A 17,640-nucleotide genomic window follows, 5' to 3' on the forward strand; every position below is an offset into this window, starting at 1 on the left:
TTCTGGTGTCTTGCTGTTTTTTTTAATGATATTAATCTCTTTACAGTAATGCAATATATTTGTTGCTGTTTTTAAAGGGGATGTCTAATGCTATTTCATGCATTCTGACTTATTTACACTGATAAACATGGCCAAAGTTTTAAAAAAAAACAAGCATTTCTGTGCCAAATACACTCCTTCAGGGTTCATGTAAGTTTCGAAAAGTTTTTTTCAAGTATGGCCCTGTATGACATCATAAAGGGCAGAATTCCTTGTATGGGCCCTTCTCCTGGAAGAGCGCACACACATACATCACCCAGAGTGAGAGCAAGAGCACGCCCATCAACAGGCTTCGTTCGGGTTACGGAAGTCGTCGGCAGCACTGCACAGGACTGGCTCGAGAAAGATTTGTCATTTTGTTGTTAGACCACGAAATCAACAATGTCACCAAAGAAGTGTGTTTTTGGTTGTGAGGGGAAGATAACTTTGTTCAGCTTCCCAAAGAACCCAGCGTTAAGGGAACAGTGGATGCAGTTTGTTTTTCTGGGGCAGCAACAGAGTTGTGCACGTATGTGCAAGGCCCAGTTGTACGCTGGATTTGCAGATGGTTTGAAACTGAATGATGGAGCAGTCCCAGCAATAAAAGATACCGGTCATGAATCGAAACCGCAGGCGGTAAGTAAAACTGCATCAAATGTCTGCGTTTTGTTGGCAATCGGTGCGCAAGTGCATATAATGTAAACGACACAAATGAATAGTGAATCAAAAGTTATTCTGGAATAATGCGATGATGTTTTGTGTGTAATGTTGTGACTTTAGCTCCGCCGATAGCACGTCTCCAGGAGCTCTACTGTTTTTGGAAAGAAGCGGTACAGCTGTATTTGTCTTTTATAAATCAGATGAAACAAAAGACTCTTCGGAGATATGAAGGATGCAGTACTACTCTACAGGTACTCAAGATTAACATGAGATTGGCAAAACTGTGTGTATGTCCCCTTTAATTTTTGTTAAAGGGGCTGTATGTAGAATTCAGAAACCCTTGTTATTAGCGACACTGGTGGCCGTTAAGTGAACTGCAGCCAGGTACTTACTGCTCGTGTTCACACTCATGCACGTAATGTACAAGAGACTGAATGTGATTCAAGTTCTTTTTCGTTCTTTGCTTAGAAGTAAAAAGGAGCCGGAAATACTTTTGCAGCGATATATTGTTAACATCCAGGTGCTGTCCACACTGCTGAGAGAGATGTTTAGATGTTAATATGTGCTGCGCACTTTCCTTTCAGTAACAAAATATACACAAAAATAACGGTGAGAAAACAGCAGTTTTACATTTAAAGGTCCCGTTTTTCGTGGTTTTTTGAAGCTTTGATTGTGTTTATAGTGTGCAATATAACGTGTTCATGTTTCGTGTGTAAAAAAACACAGTATTTTTCACATAATTTACTTATCTGTATACCACTGTTTCCACTGTCATAAAAACTGGCTGATGACTTCCTTGTTCTATGAAGTCCCTCCTTCAGAAATACGTAACGAGTTCTGATTGTGCCAGCGGTTCCTGTGTTGTGATTCGACAGCAGCTTAGCGAACCTTGCCAGGAAAGGTCACGCCTCTTACCATAACGTGGAGATGCACGCGCTCAGTGTTATTGTAAACATGTCTTTAATTTTACCCTATCAATTTGAGCCGGAATCAGACCCGGTGATTGGACTGCGGGATGAAAATAACAGCGTTTCGACGACATGGCGACAAACACACTCTACAAACGCAACTCTTGTGTATTCCTGTGGGCGGAGGTTAGTCAAAAAACTGTTTTAGTGACGTCATTAAAGAAGGAAGTAGAGGGATGTAGTCCAAACTGGCCGTTCGATGTAGGCGACTTCTGTTAAATAAAATATCTCGCTTGGCATTGAACTTTGAGCTTTAAAATTTTACAGATTTTATTTATACTCTAAGAACAACATTACACACTAACTAAAGTTTGAAACATGGGATCACGAAGAACGGGACCTTTAAGTACATACATTTAAGTACTGAGTAATAATAATTAACTATGTGCACTTACCATAGGGTTATGGTTAGGATTAGGTATGTTGTAGGGTTAGTTGCATGTAATTATGCATCATTTATACAGCAACTACATGTAGCATGTGTAACAAGGACACTGTAAAATAAAGTGTTACCTTACACTGTTATGATAGTTTAATTCTAAAGTATATTTGAGACTATAGACTATATAGATCTGGCTATGTGAGACTAGTTTGAATGAATCCCATTTTTTTGCATGACACATTGACATTACAGTACAGATTTATATTTACTTATCCTGAACATTGTAGAAGCTTTAGTTTAATGTGTCATTGAACGGAAGAGAAGCTCTCGGAAGCGCATCAACGTCACATCCTTTTGATTTTCCCTGCAAAAACGTCCTGAGTCCTTCACAGAAATATCAGTCTCCAGGCATTCATAGACAAGTCAGGGAAGGTCTCATTACAAGCTGTTCACATATTGGAAATAAAAAAAGAGATTAATACATTTGAAAATTCTTATATATATCAGAGATATTTTAATACATATCCTGACGCATCCGAGCTTTATAATGGCAGTGAACGGGATCAACAAGTATGAGCTGAAGAAAGTGTCTCCATCCACATCCATCCATCATAAACGTACTCCACACGGCTCTGGGGGTTAATAAAGGCCTCTTGAAGTGAAGCAATGTATAAAAATAGACATATTTAACAAGTTATGAAATATCTAGCTTCCGCCAGACCACCTTCTTTATTCAACTTATGAAGAAAGTGTAAACTGGCGTCACGTCAGTTAAGTTTTTTCCTTAAGTTGAATAGGGAAGGTGTAGGACGTAGCGTAAGCGTTTTGAACTGTGAGAGTTTTACACTTTCTTCCTAAGTTGAAGTATGTTTATGATGGATGGATGTGGATGGAGACACATTCTTCAGCTCATACTTGTCGATCCCGCTCACTGCCATTATAAAGCTCGGATGCGTCAGGATATTTATTAATATATCTCCGATTGTGTTCATCAGAAAGAAGAAAGTCATATACACCTAGGATGGCTTGAGGGTGAGTAAAGCTTGAGCTAATTTTAATTTTAAAAGTGAACTACTCCTTTAAATAATATTAACATATACAATTTTTTTTTTATTATTTGAATTAGTAAATGTTGAAATTTACATTAAACTAAGAATAATAAATGCTTTAGAAGTGTTTTCATTGTTAGTTCATGTTAACCAGTATAGTTAACAAATGCAACCTTGTTGTAAAGCGTCACCAATCTGTTTTTCTTTAAAATAAAACAAAAATAACCATAACACTTTAGGGTTTCCATGGTCAATCAAATATCAGGAGATTAATAATTTCCCTGCTTTCTAGGCCTGAAAAAGTCATGGAAATGTTTTTATAACAATATATATATATATTTTTCTATTTATTATTATTAATTTCTAGTTAGGTTAAACTTGTTCACAAGCCATGGTGATGTTTGATTTCTTTAGGATTTTTTCCTGAATGATTCATTAGCAAATTGTTCTGAATTTGAATGAGTTTTAAAAAACCCTATCTAGTAATTACAAACAACCACATCCGGTGTTGAAACCTCCCAGACTTTGTATTCAGTGCGCAACTGATTCTGTGAAAGGAGAAAAGGTTAAACATAAGCTGCTGTATCTTTTTGTGGCCTGTTAGCCTGAATTGCGTCGTCTGGACTCAAAGCATCACCCGTCTGGCACAGGCTCTCAAATTAAGAGGACATTTGATGTGAAAATCCTGATCTGTCCTTTTTGACTCCATTTAAGCTGGTTTTAATTCCAGATTAATTTAATTCTGCAGAGGTCATGATGGCAGATATTGAGACTCACACTCAACATTAATCGAAGGTCTCGGTTAAACCCCCTACAGCACGTTCACAAACGGACCAGGAGAACCGACGTTTATAACATGCGGCATATGAGACAAGAGTATATTTCTGCAATGAGATTGAATCACAACAGTGCTTTCATTTGTACTCATGTTAACAGGTTAAACAGGTTTACATATGGAAAAAAACAACAGAAGTTAAACCAATCAAAACATAGATGCTCTCAAAGAAAACCATCAAAAGCAGTCGTTGCAGTTCACTAGGATTAAATAGTTTGGATATTGGTGCACGTTGAACTGGTACATTATAGAGGGTTCACAAGGGACAAAGATGGAATATACACATGCAAAGTCATATACCCAATTCAGCGCAATAGACATTTTGCACCTGTATGTTTTTTTTTCTTTTCATTATATAAATTTCAATCAGCATTCAGTCATTTTAAGTATAAGTAAGCTTCAGAAACAGGTCTTGTGGCAGATACTTTGCAACGTCATTCATTTCTGTTTGATAAGTGGTACGGGTTGAACTTGCAAGCGCTTGAATGCTGTGTTATTAAATAAAACATACTGGGCCAAATTCATCTGCAAATGAATCCTTGATTTATGACTAGACAGAGATTAGATAGCTCGAGTGACCCATTAACAAACAAAAACCTGAGACTGACAGGCTAAAAAGGAATCAAAATACCTTCCAAAAAACACAATAAATTAGGAACATTTACCTGTGAGACGAACAAAATGGCTTTGAAGACAACAAAATGAATAAAGTGCAAATAAATTTCACATTGACTATGTAAAGTATCACATTTGTTTGGAGGAAACTCACATCTGGCCAAAAGTAAAGAGAAAAATATCAGGAATAAGGTTGTCAGAGTTTCCACAGGGATAAGGCAGCTTAATATATATTTGATCATGTCCTTTAACAACATATGCAGGGTTTCAGGACTTGGGTCTTTGTTTAAAGAGGTTATACTAGGGACATTGTAAAGCTAACTACAAACGTTCAACAATTTCCTGGGAAAATGCATTTAAAGCCACCTTACAGTGGATCACAGGTCGAAACGGAAAACATTCAAGGTAGCTACTTTTCTTTACGTGTAACGCTTGTTTTCTGAACATGTATACATTCCCAAACCCTGAGCTGCCTCTTTCTCTGACAGACAGGGTTTAATTACATTTGATGGGTTTCTCTTTCATTTGATCAGCTCTGGTTGAGGAATAGTTCACCAAAAATGAAAATGAGCCATTTATTGTTGTTCCAAAATCATGCTTCTTTCTTCTGCAGAACACAAAAGTAGATATTAGGTAAAAAATCTTCTGTTTTCCATCCAAACGGACAGTGATTTATGCTCTTCTGAAGCCATATGATAGTTTAGGAACAAAATGTATATCCATTTTTCATGCCGTATATTATAAGGTTGTGAATTGATTTTTACATTTAAAAAGGTTGATTTTAGTCTTTAGCATTTCATTTTTTATTAAAAAAAAAAAAAAAACAGCATAGAAATATAGCTACAAAGAGCCATAAAGAGCATGATAGGCCATGCTAACATGGCTGGGAGCGTCAGCTGCATTAACAAGCAAGTAATGACATTTTAAGATGATTTTACCACTAGGCTTGAAACTTCTCAGGCTCCTTCAGGGCATCGCGCTGATGACCCATACCGAGTTTCGCAATGATACGATAATGCATTCGTAAAATATAGTATTTTATTACAAATATGTCGATGTGGATATAAAATTGGATATCGGCATGTCGCCGGCATCTCTGAACCACTAAGTGGCGCTGTGCCGAAATGCAGCATGTAGCCTCAGATTATGCTTGTGGTGACATATACCAAGTTTGGTGTGAATAAGATAAAGCAGTGTGGAGATATATTTTTGCGAACGCTACGTAAAATTTGTTTGCGAGTTTCATGTTTCATGAATCTATAACTTTTTGTCAGCGTGGTCTGAAGATTATGTGGTTTAATTCTGGTGAAAATTCGAAAAAGTAGGTTTGTTGCAAAATTCAAAATGACAGGAAAATTTTATGACGGAAAATAACATCATAAGCGTAATTTCATCTCTAGCTTTAACGGTTATTCGCCTAAACATGATTGAAATTTTGGACAGTTGGTGGCGCTAGAGGGACTGAGTTAGAGACTCCAAAATTGGTGTAGTTAATGTTGGGCCAGTCCTCTATCAGTGTTCCAAATTACATAACTTTCCCACAGACGGTTCAAGAGCAGAAGGAATGGAAACAGAATAATAATAAGAAGAAGAAGAACGCCAATTATTACTTCGGTGCTTGACCCCTAATTATATCAGCCATATCATGAAAATAATTATTGTCTTATCATATCTGCCTTAAATATTTGAATATACTTACACTATTGTTCAAAAGTTTGACATTTCTTGAAAGTTTGAGTCCTTGCTCAATAAAAGTATTCATTTCTTTTTTTTTTTTTTTCTAATCGTATTGACCTCAAACTTTTGGACGGTAGTTTTTCCCATTTTGGAACAGAATAAATCACTGTATGGAAAAGAGCAGCTCAGACATTCTGCCTAACACCTCAAATTTGTGTTTCACTAATAAAATAAATGTTCATTTTTGGGTGAACTGTCCCTTTAAACCGAACAAGAGGCCTTTCGACCGAACTCTCTAGAGACATTAAAGCTTGGGTTACTCATTGTAGACCAGTGCTAAATATAATAGTCAAGGACTTTTCTATGAATGATGCATCTGCAACACTACAATAATATATGCAAAGAACAGACCTCGGGCACGAGACCTCAGTTTGACATTCCACGACCCCTTCAAAGTGCCTCAAACAAAAAGTGCTTCTCTTGGTTCAGAAATGTTCTCGCATAAAATTTGCACTTATTGCCTCAGTTGTGATGTGACGCACATCTGGCCGTTGAGTAGACACTTCCACTGATTTTTTTTCGCCATAGCTTCCCATGATCTACTAAAGCATGTCTTATATACAGTACACAAGCCCTGTAACTAAACATAATGCTGTTCTGTAATGCATTACAGGGCGTCTAGTCTATTTCAGTACCTCTTTAATCACTCTTGTACTTCCTTGGCAACCTGCCCTTCTGCTCTGTCACTTCATCATTGTGTTCATCCAATCCCCTTTCTTCTTAGCTTAGTCTCATTTGCATAAGCTCCTCCCCTCAGTGAGACATTGCGGGTGTGTCCCGACCCACCATCTGTGTACTGTATCCATTAGGCCGACTGAGTCATTGGCTCATGTCCTTCGAAATCGGGCTTGACCGGAGCCGTCGGTTTGCGGGAGCGCGAGGATCGGCCGGTAAACAGGCGCAGTGCCCCCCTGCAGATCAGGGAGAACCAGTAGAGCTGCGGGGCCATGAGGAGAGCTGCTCCGAGATTACACTGCCAGGGCACCTCAAAAGGAACCCGGTAGAAGGGAATAGAGGCGTACCTGGAAAAGAGGAAATGGACAGAAAATTTTATCATTTTAAGAGCTAAAAGAGTATGTTTCTCCCAATAAACGTTTTTTGCATTATTGTCACCTCAGAGCGGGAGTGAGGAAAGGAAAGAAAGTTAATGGAATAGTTCTGGCAAACAAACAATAATAATAATAATTCTGTAATTATTTACTCACCCTCATGTTCATCCAAACCCATATGCTGTTATTTTTCAGTGTAAAACAAAGAGCTACAGGATTTAAAAAAAAAAAAAAAAAAAAAAACATTCCATTGAACAAAAATAACGGTAAGACTTTACTATAAGGTTCCTTTTGTTAACATTAGTTAACTACATCATTTAACTTGAACTGATGTATCGCTCATTATTAGTTAATGGTAACTAATGTTGCCTAATGGGACCTTATTGTAAAGTGTTACCAAAACAATATTTCGGTTTGGAAAAACTTGGGGTGACTAAATAATGATAGAATTCTCATTTTTGTGAGAACTATTCCTTTAAAAGTTAAAGAACTTTTAAAAAAAGAGACATACCTTCCATAAACGTAGTAGAGATAGGGGAAGAGAAGGACTCGACAGAGGAAGAAAGTGATCAGCATAACAGCTCCATTCACTTTGTGAAGAAGTGTGTGCTGTTGCTTGTACTTAAGAGTAAGAAAGAAAGAGAAAGACAAATAGAGAGAGTAAGTAATGCAACTTGATAAAAGAAGGAAAACTGAGAAGAAAAAGTGTTTTAGTGTTTAATGTTTGAGTGATTATGAAATGCACCACTGCAAACTCTTGAGAATAAAAAGGTCATATCCTACATTTTATTTTTTTTCCCCTAAGACTTGCTACTTTTTTGAACCCTTGGCATTTAGTCATATTTTCCATTTCATATTTTCCATCTATTTAATCACAGTGATGAGATGAGATATAGATAGACAGAGACAGACAGACAGATAGATACACTACATTGCCAAAAGTTTTGGGACGCCTGCCTTTACATGCACATGAACTTTAATGACATCTCATTCTTAATCCGTGGAGTTTAATATAGAGTTGGCCCACCCTTTGCAGCTATAACAGCTTCAACTCTTCTGGAAAGGCTTTCCACAAGGTTTAGGAGTGCAATTTTGTGAGAAGCGCATTTATGAGGTCAGGCAGTGATGTTGGCGAGAAGGCCTGGCTCACAGTCTCCGCTCGAATTCATCCCAAAGGTGTTCTATCGGTTTGAGGTCAGGACTCTGTGCAGGCCAGTCAAGTTCCTCCACACCAACCTCACTCATCCATGTCTTTATGTACCTTGCTTTGTGCACTGGTGTGCAGTCATGCTGGAACAGGAAGAGGCCATCCCCAAACTGTTCCCACAAAGTTGGGAGCATGAAATTGTTCAAAATGTCTTGGTATGCTGAAGCATTAAGAGTTCCTTTCACTGGAACTAAGGGTTCAAGCCCAACCCCTGAAAAACAACCCCACACCATACTCCCCCCTCCACCAAACTTTACACTCAGCACAGTCCAGTCAGGCAAGTACTTTTCTCCTGGCAACCGCCAAACCCAGACTCGTCCATCAGATTGCCAGACAGAGAAGCGCGATTCGTCACTCCAGAGAACACGTCTCCACTGCTCTAGAGTCCAGTGGCGGTATGCTTTACACCACTGCATTCGATGCTTTGCATTGCACTTGGTGATGTAAGGCTTGGTCATGTAAACCCATTCCATGAAGCTCTCTACGCACTGTTCTTGAACTAATCTGAAGGCCACAGGAAGTTTGGAAGTTTGTAGCTATTGACTCTGCAGAAAGTTAGTGACTTCTGTGCACCTCAGCATGCGCTGACCCCGCTCTGTGATTTTACGTGGTCTACCACTTCATAGCTGAGTTGTTGTTGTTGTTCCCAATTGCTTGCACTTTGTTATGATAACACTAACAGTTGACCGTGGAATATTTAGTAGTGAGGAAATTTCAGGAATGGACTTATTGCACAGGTGGCAACCTATCACAGTACCACGCTTGAATTCATTGAGCTCCTGAGAGCGACCCATTCTTTCACAAATGTTTGTAGAAGCAGTCTGCATAACTAGGTGCTTGATTTTATACACCTGTGGCCATGGAAGTGATTGGAACACCTGAATTCAATGATTTGGAGGGGTGTCCCCAATACTTTTGGCAATAGAGGGTATGCTTCGACGTCACTTTCCCGCTGAAAAAGCGCTCCCTCAGTTGGACTGAGTGGCAAAAGAACCTGCTGCGTGACTGGATTTAATAGGGGAAACTGCGAAAACATGAGTAAAACTAACAAATTACACTAAAGGTTGGAATTGAATGCATTTCTTACAACTTTTCAAATAAACCTAATCCATGAATATTGACATGCAGCCAGGAGTCGTGTTTCCTGACATTTATATGTGCCAGATTTGATGCCAGGGAAATACATAAAACAAATCTGTATTTATTTGTACAGTCAGTCGCAAAGCTCTTTTTTTGTTTTGGATGTGTTTTTTTGTGTTTTTCACAGCATTCATGCTGAAAACCAATGCTGCCGCTCAGTCTTTTGCCACTTAGCAGGCGTGACCACAGTCTTAACGGTCGACGGTGACGTCACGTGCATTCCCTCTATACAGACAGACAGTATGAGGTGGGACTGCCAGACAAAGACAGACAGAGGGCAATGGATGGTAGGAGTGTTTTTGGAAACTTGTTAGGAAACTATCATTATTTTCCATTTCCACTTGCTGCTGTTAATGACAGATAAATAGCATACTTCACCTTTAAGATAACTTAATGTTAGATTTGTAGTATGTAATTGATACACACTTATTCCGTACACTCAGCAGTAAATACACATCCTGTCACCTGGCTCAGTACCAAGCTAAACTGTGTTATTCCATATACTGGAGGCCGGGAGGAGGGGTGGACGGGGTAGAGAGCTAGACATCATATCAAGTGTTAAATCTCATCTAAATTCAGGGAGCTATATTCAGAGGCAGCTGTGGCCATGCGGCTATAGATGAGGCTCTGAGAGGGTGACTGGAGAAGAAGAATAAGGAATGCATATCTTAATCTATCTTGACATGTTCATTTCTAAAACACCAACCTATTAAAAAAGTATTAAAGGAAGAGTTTATACAACCCCCAACCCCTTTTTTTCTTTTTCTTTATGAGAAACACAAAATAAGATATTTTGAAAAATATGAAAAATATTATGTGGAAGTAATAATGTCACCCTTGTGAAAAGAAGTGCACTTTAGCATACTTTTAAAACAAGTACCTACAGTATTATGGAAAAATATACTTAAAGAATATACTGAATGTAATGTTTTTGAACACTTAATTGCATGTTATTTACAATTAAATTAGTTGAACTCGAGGTGCTTTTTCACCCACTTAAGTAGGACTAAAGTACATCTTTATATGTCATTTCATATTTACTTCTGTTGTCTTAGAAATATGATTAAAGTACTGCTGAATGCACTGACATACATTTAATGGTAATATAAAATATACTTTGTCATTTCTATTGACACTTGTATGTCAAGTATTTAAATATATTTGTAATTACACATTTGTAATGATGAAGTTGCATTTTAGTACATTTAAGACAGATACTTCAACTTTAAATGTAATATCAAATAACACACTGCAGAAACAAGTACTTTTCATGCTAGCAAAATGCAAAATCGTGCTAACAAAATGCTAGAAATATGCTAAATCATGCTAGTAACATGGTAAATCATGCTAATTCATGAAAGCAACATGCTAATCATGTTAGCAACATGCTAATCATATTAACAACATGTTAAATCATGCTAACAACATGCTAATCATACTAACAATGTGCTATTCATGTTAACAGCATGCTAACACAATGTTAAATCTTGTTAGTAACATGCTGATCATGCTAGCAATGTGCTAATCATGTTAAACTGCTGAATCATGCAAACATACTAATCATGCTAATAACATGCTAGAAACATGTAAAACGTGCTAATAATGTTAACAACATACTAGCCACGTGCTGAATAATGCTAGCAACATGTTAGCAATGTACTAAATTATGTTAACAACATGGCATCTATCTAATCTGACCATTTCTATCTATCTATCTATCTATCTATCTATCTATCTATCTGTTTTTCTGATAGACTGTATTGTCAAACTTGTTAAACTACTTCATACTTCAAACTGAAAACCTTCAAACTTCAAGATTTTAAAACTTCTTCAAACTTTCTGGTCCGGATTTCTCAAGCCAACTTAAGCCTCGTTTCCACCAAAATTACCCGGAAGAATTTGTCCCAGGAATTTTTCCCCCCCTCAGACCTGTTGCTGTCTGTGTTTCCATATCAGTCTAAAGTACTATCAAGATTAAGTCTGGTGACACAGGCCAAAGTCCCCATCCCCGAAAGTTCCTGAACTTTGAAAAAGTACTACCTCGTGAGCAGGGACTTTCTGAGGGGGAAATTTTTACCCCAAACTTTATTTAGACCCTAGTTTCTTGCGGTCGAAACACACTGAGTACCACCTCAAAGTTCCTAGTTCCTGGGGAAAGTTTGTGCGGTGCTAACGGGCCATTAAAGTTTGTCTGAAAGTACAGTTGTTTTTTTTAAATATATACTTTTAAGACTTGAAGTACTCTACAAGAGCATATTCAATACAATTAAGCACATTTCTCTTTCACAAGGGACATATTTGGAACAACATTAGGGTGAGTAAATGATTTTAATAAATAATTTTGAGTGAGCTTTCACTTTCAGTGTGCGTTTCCTTTCCAATAATTGCATTTGCATTTATTTCTACTCTGTCAGGGTTCAGGCCAGACTTGCATATGTGCAGTCAGCACTTCTGTAAATACACTTTACTATGAATAATGTATTAAAGTACCACATAACTGAAGTTGTGCTTAATGTTGTACACACACTGTTAAGACTAAAGCAGAGGATGATGAATCAGGGTAAGAATACCACAGCGTGAAGAAAGCAGCACTCATCTAATCAATAATGAATATACCTGGATGAGGATTTTGCCCAGACAGACGGACGGTGTGCTGAGTTCAGCCAGGAACATGACACCCTGGAAGTAATCGCCCTTTCCCTGCCTCCAGAACTGGAAGTGAACGTGAGAGAAAGAGCGAGTCTGAACATGAACAGATTCTCTTGAGTTGAATGCTATTATTAGAGATTCTGGTTCTTTAAAACATCGCCTCCGCGATGACAATTACCACAGAGATAGGGAAGCACGCGGTGACCATGACAACGTGATGTAAGATCATGAGGAACTCTCGCCGGAGATAGCCTCTGACTGCCGTAGCCTTGGATTTGGAGCCGTTGTCCACCTCGTGCCCTTTGACCTGGAGCTTGTGCCAGTAACACATGAACATGGCGTAGATGTCATACACAAAGTACGGCACAGCAAACCATATGTAGGAGCAGGTCAGCCAGTGTCTGAGAAAGAAAAACACAGAGACAGATGGACTGAGAACAGGTCAGGGAAAAACATTAGTTTATAACTCGGTAAAGGGCCAGACCATGTTAGTCATAATTTCAGCACACTAAAGGCTGGTACACATTTAGTTGAATCCCAAGGTTTATGGTTAAATCTCACTGCACAAATACACACTCATAATTGCGTATAGCTTTTATGCTTTTTAAACTGACCAACAAATACATCGACAAATCAATAGATTCTTATTACATCTTGTCATTAGGATCAAAGTGCGCCAAAACGACTTCTGTTCTGATTAAGAATTGATATAAATTGACTTTATGCCCCCAAAAAGTGATGACTGTTGCACCTACTGGTCCTCAATGATGTCCTGACAGGATGAGGAGATGATGTAACCAGCCGTAGAAGCCATAATAGCTTGGATGGATGACACCAACCTTGAAAATAAAACAAAACAAGTAAGTACAGCTAGTACTCTTCTGTCTGTTGTCACGTTTCTCCCTATTGTTCAGTGGAGGCTGATATGACAATGTCTCATTGACAGTCTTTTTATCTATCCAAAGACTGTTTGGTTGCAAAACATTAGAAACGTTACTAACTACTTAAGGCCAAACATAAGCTGTTTAAAGGGATAGTTCACACAAAAATGAAAATTATCCCATGATTTAAATCACCCTATGACTATCTTCTTTCAGACGAACACAATCAGAGATATATTAAAAAATATCCTGGCTCTTCCAAGCTTTATAATTTATAAAGCTTTCCCTGAAACACCTCCATTGTAGTCTTGATTTTTCTTCCGGGAACAAACACGTCACAATATCCCTCATTTAAATAATTCCCACCCAAGGCATATGCAAAATAAAGTGTCCTGGTTGAGTTAGTTAGTAGTGTGTTGAAACTTTCAATTATGGTAAGGGGCGGGACATTTCCCAAACACGCTTAAAGTGGTTGACCAATCACAACACACTGATCCAGCCAACCAATCAGAGCACATTGTGCTTTTCAGAAGGAGGGGCTTCATAGAGACAGGAACTAAAGAGAGCGTTACTGACAGACTGGGAAGAGAGGAGCTGCAACAGTGGAGAATATGTGGAAAATATATTGTGTTTTTTTGAACATTTAAGCATGAAAACTATTCTAGTAGAGCCCAAAAAGGGCATAATAGATCCCCTTTAACCTGCAAGTGCAAGTTTTTACCTGGCTGAAACGATGACGGCATCGCCCTCACTCCACCGCAGTCCAGGGATGGATTTGAGACAGTGCTTGGACAACAGGAAAAGGCCCGGGAAGAACACAGACCCCGCCGCTAAGATGGACAACATGGTCCCTCGTAGGTGAAGTCTGATAATACTGTGTTCAAAAAAGCCCTCCGCAGATCTCCCGTCCGGCTCCCCCTTCTGTAACAAAACGCAGCGAGGAAAGGTTATGAATAAACAAACTAACAAATGACTAAAGCAACATTTTCAAAGAAGCGTTTCAAATGGAAATAGTTACTATAAAGAACAGCTCTCATCTCAAACAAGGAGGGGAAAATGGATTCTCTTGAGACTGAATTGTGTTGCATAAACCAAGTTATTATGTACGCCCTATATGGTACCACATGTGTCCAGTCACTAGCAACATAAGTATAACACATGCAAACCAAGTCACATGTCATCGGCAGAACTAACGTTCAGAGTCAATAATATCCTGCATTTTTTTGCCCTGTATTAATATAATGCAATCTAATGTGAATGTTTAATGATGACGGTTAGTGAACACTCAAAGTACACATTCGATACATTTTAAATAGAACATATTAATATACTTTAACAATGAATATTAAATTCATTACATACATATGAAGTACCCATGATAATTGACATGTGAGAGTGCAGACTTCTACTCTTCAAACTGTTTTATTTGAGGCATACTGTATTAACAATAATAAAAAATATGTTGAATAGTTACAGTAAAGTAGAAAATAAATAATGTAGTGTTTTTGTAAATTTAACTATTTAAGCAGAAAAATATTTATACACATACAGTGTATATTAAGTTAATATGAAAAATATTAATGAATTATATTTATAACTAAATTATAAATATTTTATAGAATATATTATGCATATTACATATATATATATTTATTAAAAATTAATAGAAACAAAATACAGTGTATTATTACATATTTATAAATGTATTAAGTTAATATCAAAACATTAATAATTATATTTTTACATAATTATATAGAATATAATTATAATATAATTGTTGAAAACAAATTAATTATAAGTTAATATCACTCAATTATTAACATTAATTATAATATTTATACATAATTATATAGAATCTTTTAAAAGCAATGCTATGATGCAATAATATTATTAATATGATGCAATATTATCATACATTTTTAAAATATTAATATTATAAATAATTATAATACATTTAAAACACAGTAATTAAAGGGAAAGGAACGTGTAAAATGTCATAAATGCTCCAGAAAACACGTGATGACTGAAGTGTTTTGACAGACCCCTATTGTTGTCCAAAACAAAGGATGGAACCTGCATCCCAACATCATCCTCATCCTCATCCCAAACGCATTTGGCCATCCATCCCCTGCATGCTTCTCCACAGCCCTCTTCATTCAAGCAGCTTTAACATTAACATTATTTTAGAGGAGCATTTATCATTTATGACTAGTTCGTAAATCAGCTGATATAAAAGCACGTGGATCCCAGCTGAGATACAGACAAAAATGCGCAATGCGCTATCATGCAATCACAAAAAAAAACGGAGGTTTAAGAAAAGTAACAGCACGTTGACTCAATCTACATACAAAATGGTCGACCACCCTTTTAGTCAAAACATTACTTAGTGACAAACGTCTATATCGGCGTTCCTCTCTCGAAATGACACGTTATTGGCTGATGGAAGACAATGCTCGTGTATTTGCGTGACATAACGGATAAAAACAGTCGCTCGCTCGCACTGGAATAGGCCGTGATTGCCCATCTCTGCTGCCGAACTAACAATCATATTACGCGACATGCTCTGAATGACAAAATGAATGAAGCGAGAGGATGAACATACGTGACGGTCAGCGGCCTGTCGACCCTCGCGTCCCCGTGGAAACAAAGCATGTTTTATCTACTGACATGGTTTTTGGCGTATATCTGTAGTGTCTTTGGGGTGAATAAATGTGGAGTGGGAGCTCCGTTGTTCAAAGATGCGATTGCTGTTTTTGTTCAGTCCCCAGCTCACAGAAATCTCCCGACGTCGCTTGAATGTCTCGGTTCAGTTCCTGTGAGATGTTGTTTTAGCCTCTGAAATGCGGCTTAGACCGAGACTCCTCCGAAGTGGTTAGATAAAGTCCGTTCTCCTGCCTGATGTTCTGCTACATTATCGATCACTCAGAGGACAGCAGTGCGATGGCAGCACTGCTGCAGCGCGCGCGTCCATCACCATCTGCACTGCTTACATTACCCAAATAAATCAACCGGCTCCTGATCAATAACTTCCCGAACCGTACAGGACTCCGATGCTTGCTCTAGTGTCGACCTTTCCACCCATACGCTGTTGTTATGTAGGTCAGTGGAGACCATCTGAGGTGCGGATTTCACGCGCTTGTTGTGACAAAAACAATGAGCGGAACGGAGAGTTCGTCCCTCCGGAGAACAAAATGAGAACGCATGTGGGATCTGTTAATTGTTTGTTAGAGGATTCAGACAATTCCGTGGGGAAAAACGAATAAAAACGTCAGTAGCGATCCCTCGAGTCGAAATGTATCCAAAACTGTAACCATACTAATGGAAGCATTTGTGTTTTTATATCATGCAACGTTATACAGTCAACATATGTCAGTTTTAGGGGCACTTGGAATATTAAAAAGTGTAACTTCTTCCATTCTGTGTTAAATCATTAATCATATGTCCCAGAATAAAGATCTGAATTTAAATGTAGTTTGGAAGAAAGTGTTAATGGTGTGGATATTGACACGGTGATGATATTTCTCACTATAGCCTTGGATTTGATATTAAATATTAAAATTCTCAAGTGTTTTATGTCTACATCTAATTTTTTTCTGTATAATGTTTGGTGTGATGATACTGACAGCAGTATACGGACAGCGATTGTCGTATATAAAAATAATGAAATGGCAAACGAATTTAAAGCTGCAGTCTGTAACTTTTTTTTTTTTTTGGTTAAAAATGATCCAAAATCAATTTGAGCAAGTACATAACCCGCCAGTTTTCAAAACTATCTCCTTACCTTAGCCCGATTCACAACGGTGAGCTTGTAATAATGTTTGATAATAAAATCGGTACTGGTAGGTTTCCGCGGGAAATTCGAGCACGCAGCCGTTCGTCTTTGCATCATTACGTCACGTCTGTTTACATAAAGGAGTCGCAGCTGGTAGGCTATATGTAAGGACAGCGGATCATTTACAGCCTTTTCTCACAGCAGCTGGAATAATAAAACTTATTTTGATGGCGGATTGAAATCCAGAAAGGTCCAAATGACAATCATCAGTGACAACTGGAGATGGAAAGGAAAGATAATACATACTAAATACAGTCATGCAATGCTGTTGTTGTTGTTAACATTATCAATTTGAGAACAAAGTATAACAATAATATTAATTTGCATGGTTTGATGTGATCTAAGCAATCGTTAGATTTAATCACCATTAACAGCACAATTTATTGTAATGCTTTTTTCCCCTCAGTTGGTCAGAACTAAAGTGGCAAAGAATTGTGTTACTTACTTGTTCAGATGACATTTTCCGGTGAAAATTCTTACTTAGATTCTACATCTTTAAGTCTGACCAGTGATTCTGAAGTACAGTATCTACAACGGTGCGGTGACTGACAGCAAACATTAGATTCATCCGTGCTGAGGCACGTAAAGATGATAATTCCACAAATAACTGCAATTGCA

At 37.8% G+C, this 17,640-nt stretch overlaps 1 protein-coding gene across 2 annotated transcripts; it reads right to left on the reverse strand.

Annotated features, from left to right (window-relative positions):
- Positions 1-3,972: 3,972 nt before the first annotated feature.
- Positions 3,973-16,386, reverse strand: tlcd3bb (TLC domain containing 3Bb). 2 transcript variants are annotated; one of them, XM_048170999.1, is made up of 7 exons: positions 15,793-16,386; positions 13,912-14,111; positions 13,065-13,148; positions 12,488-12,710; positions 12,277-12,372; positions 7,825-7,934; positions 3,973-7,286 (listed from the first exon to the last, which is right to left on the reverse strand). In XM_048170999.1, exons 2-7 carry the CDS (start codon positions 14,034-14,036, stop codon positions 7,070-7,072), a joined length of 855 nt encoding a protein of 284 aa, XP_048026956.1. In that variant the 5' UTR covers positions 14,037-14,111; positions 15,793-16,386; the 3' UTR covers positions 3,973-7,069. The 2 variants fall into 2 exon arrangements, with proteins under 2 accessions (XP_048026956.1, XP_048026955.1); XM_048170998.1 differs by lacking the exon at positions 15,793-16,386 and adding an exon at positions 15,233-15,783.
- Positions 16,387-17,640: the final 1,254 nt, after the last annotated feature.

The sequence above is a fragment of the Megalobrama amblycephala genome, linkage group LG20 (assembly GCF_018812025.1).
Source record: "Megalobrama amblycephala isolate DHTTF-2021 linkage group LG20, ASM1881202v1, whole genome shotgun sequence".
Classification (NCBI taxonomy): Eukaryota; Metazoa; Chordata; class Actinopteri; order Cypriniformes; family Xenocyprididae; genus Megalobrama; species Megalobrama amblycephala.

Bases quoted from the DNA above. Each gene is read 5' to 3' on its own strand.
- tlcd3bb (XM_048170998.1), bottom strand. From the start codon at position 15,346: ATGAAGAGGGCTGTGGAGAAGCATGCAGGGGATGGATGGCCAAATGCG. The intron at 12,711-13,064 runs GTAGGTGCAACA...TTTCTTTCTCAG, and splicing joins CAGGACATCATTGAGGACCA to ACACTGGCTGACCTGCTCCT. The intron at 7,287-7,824 runs GTATGTCTCTTT...CCTCTTTTCCAG, and splicing joins CTCTACTACGTTTATGGAAG to GTACGCCTCTATTCCCTTCT.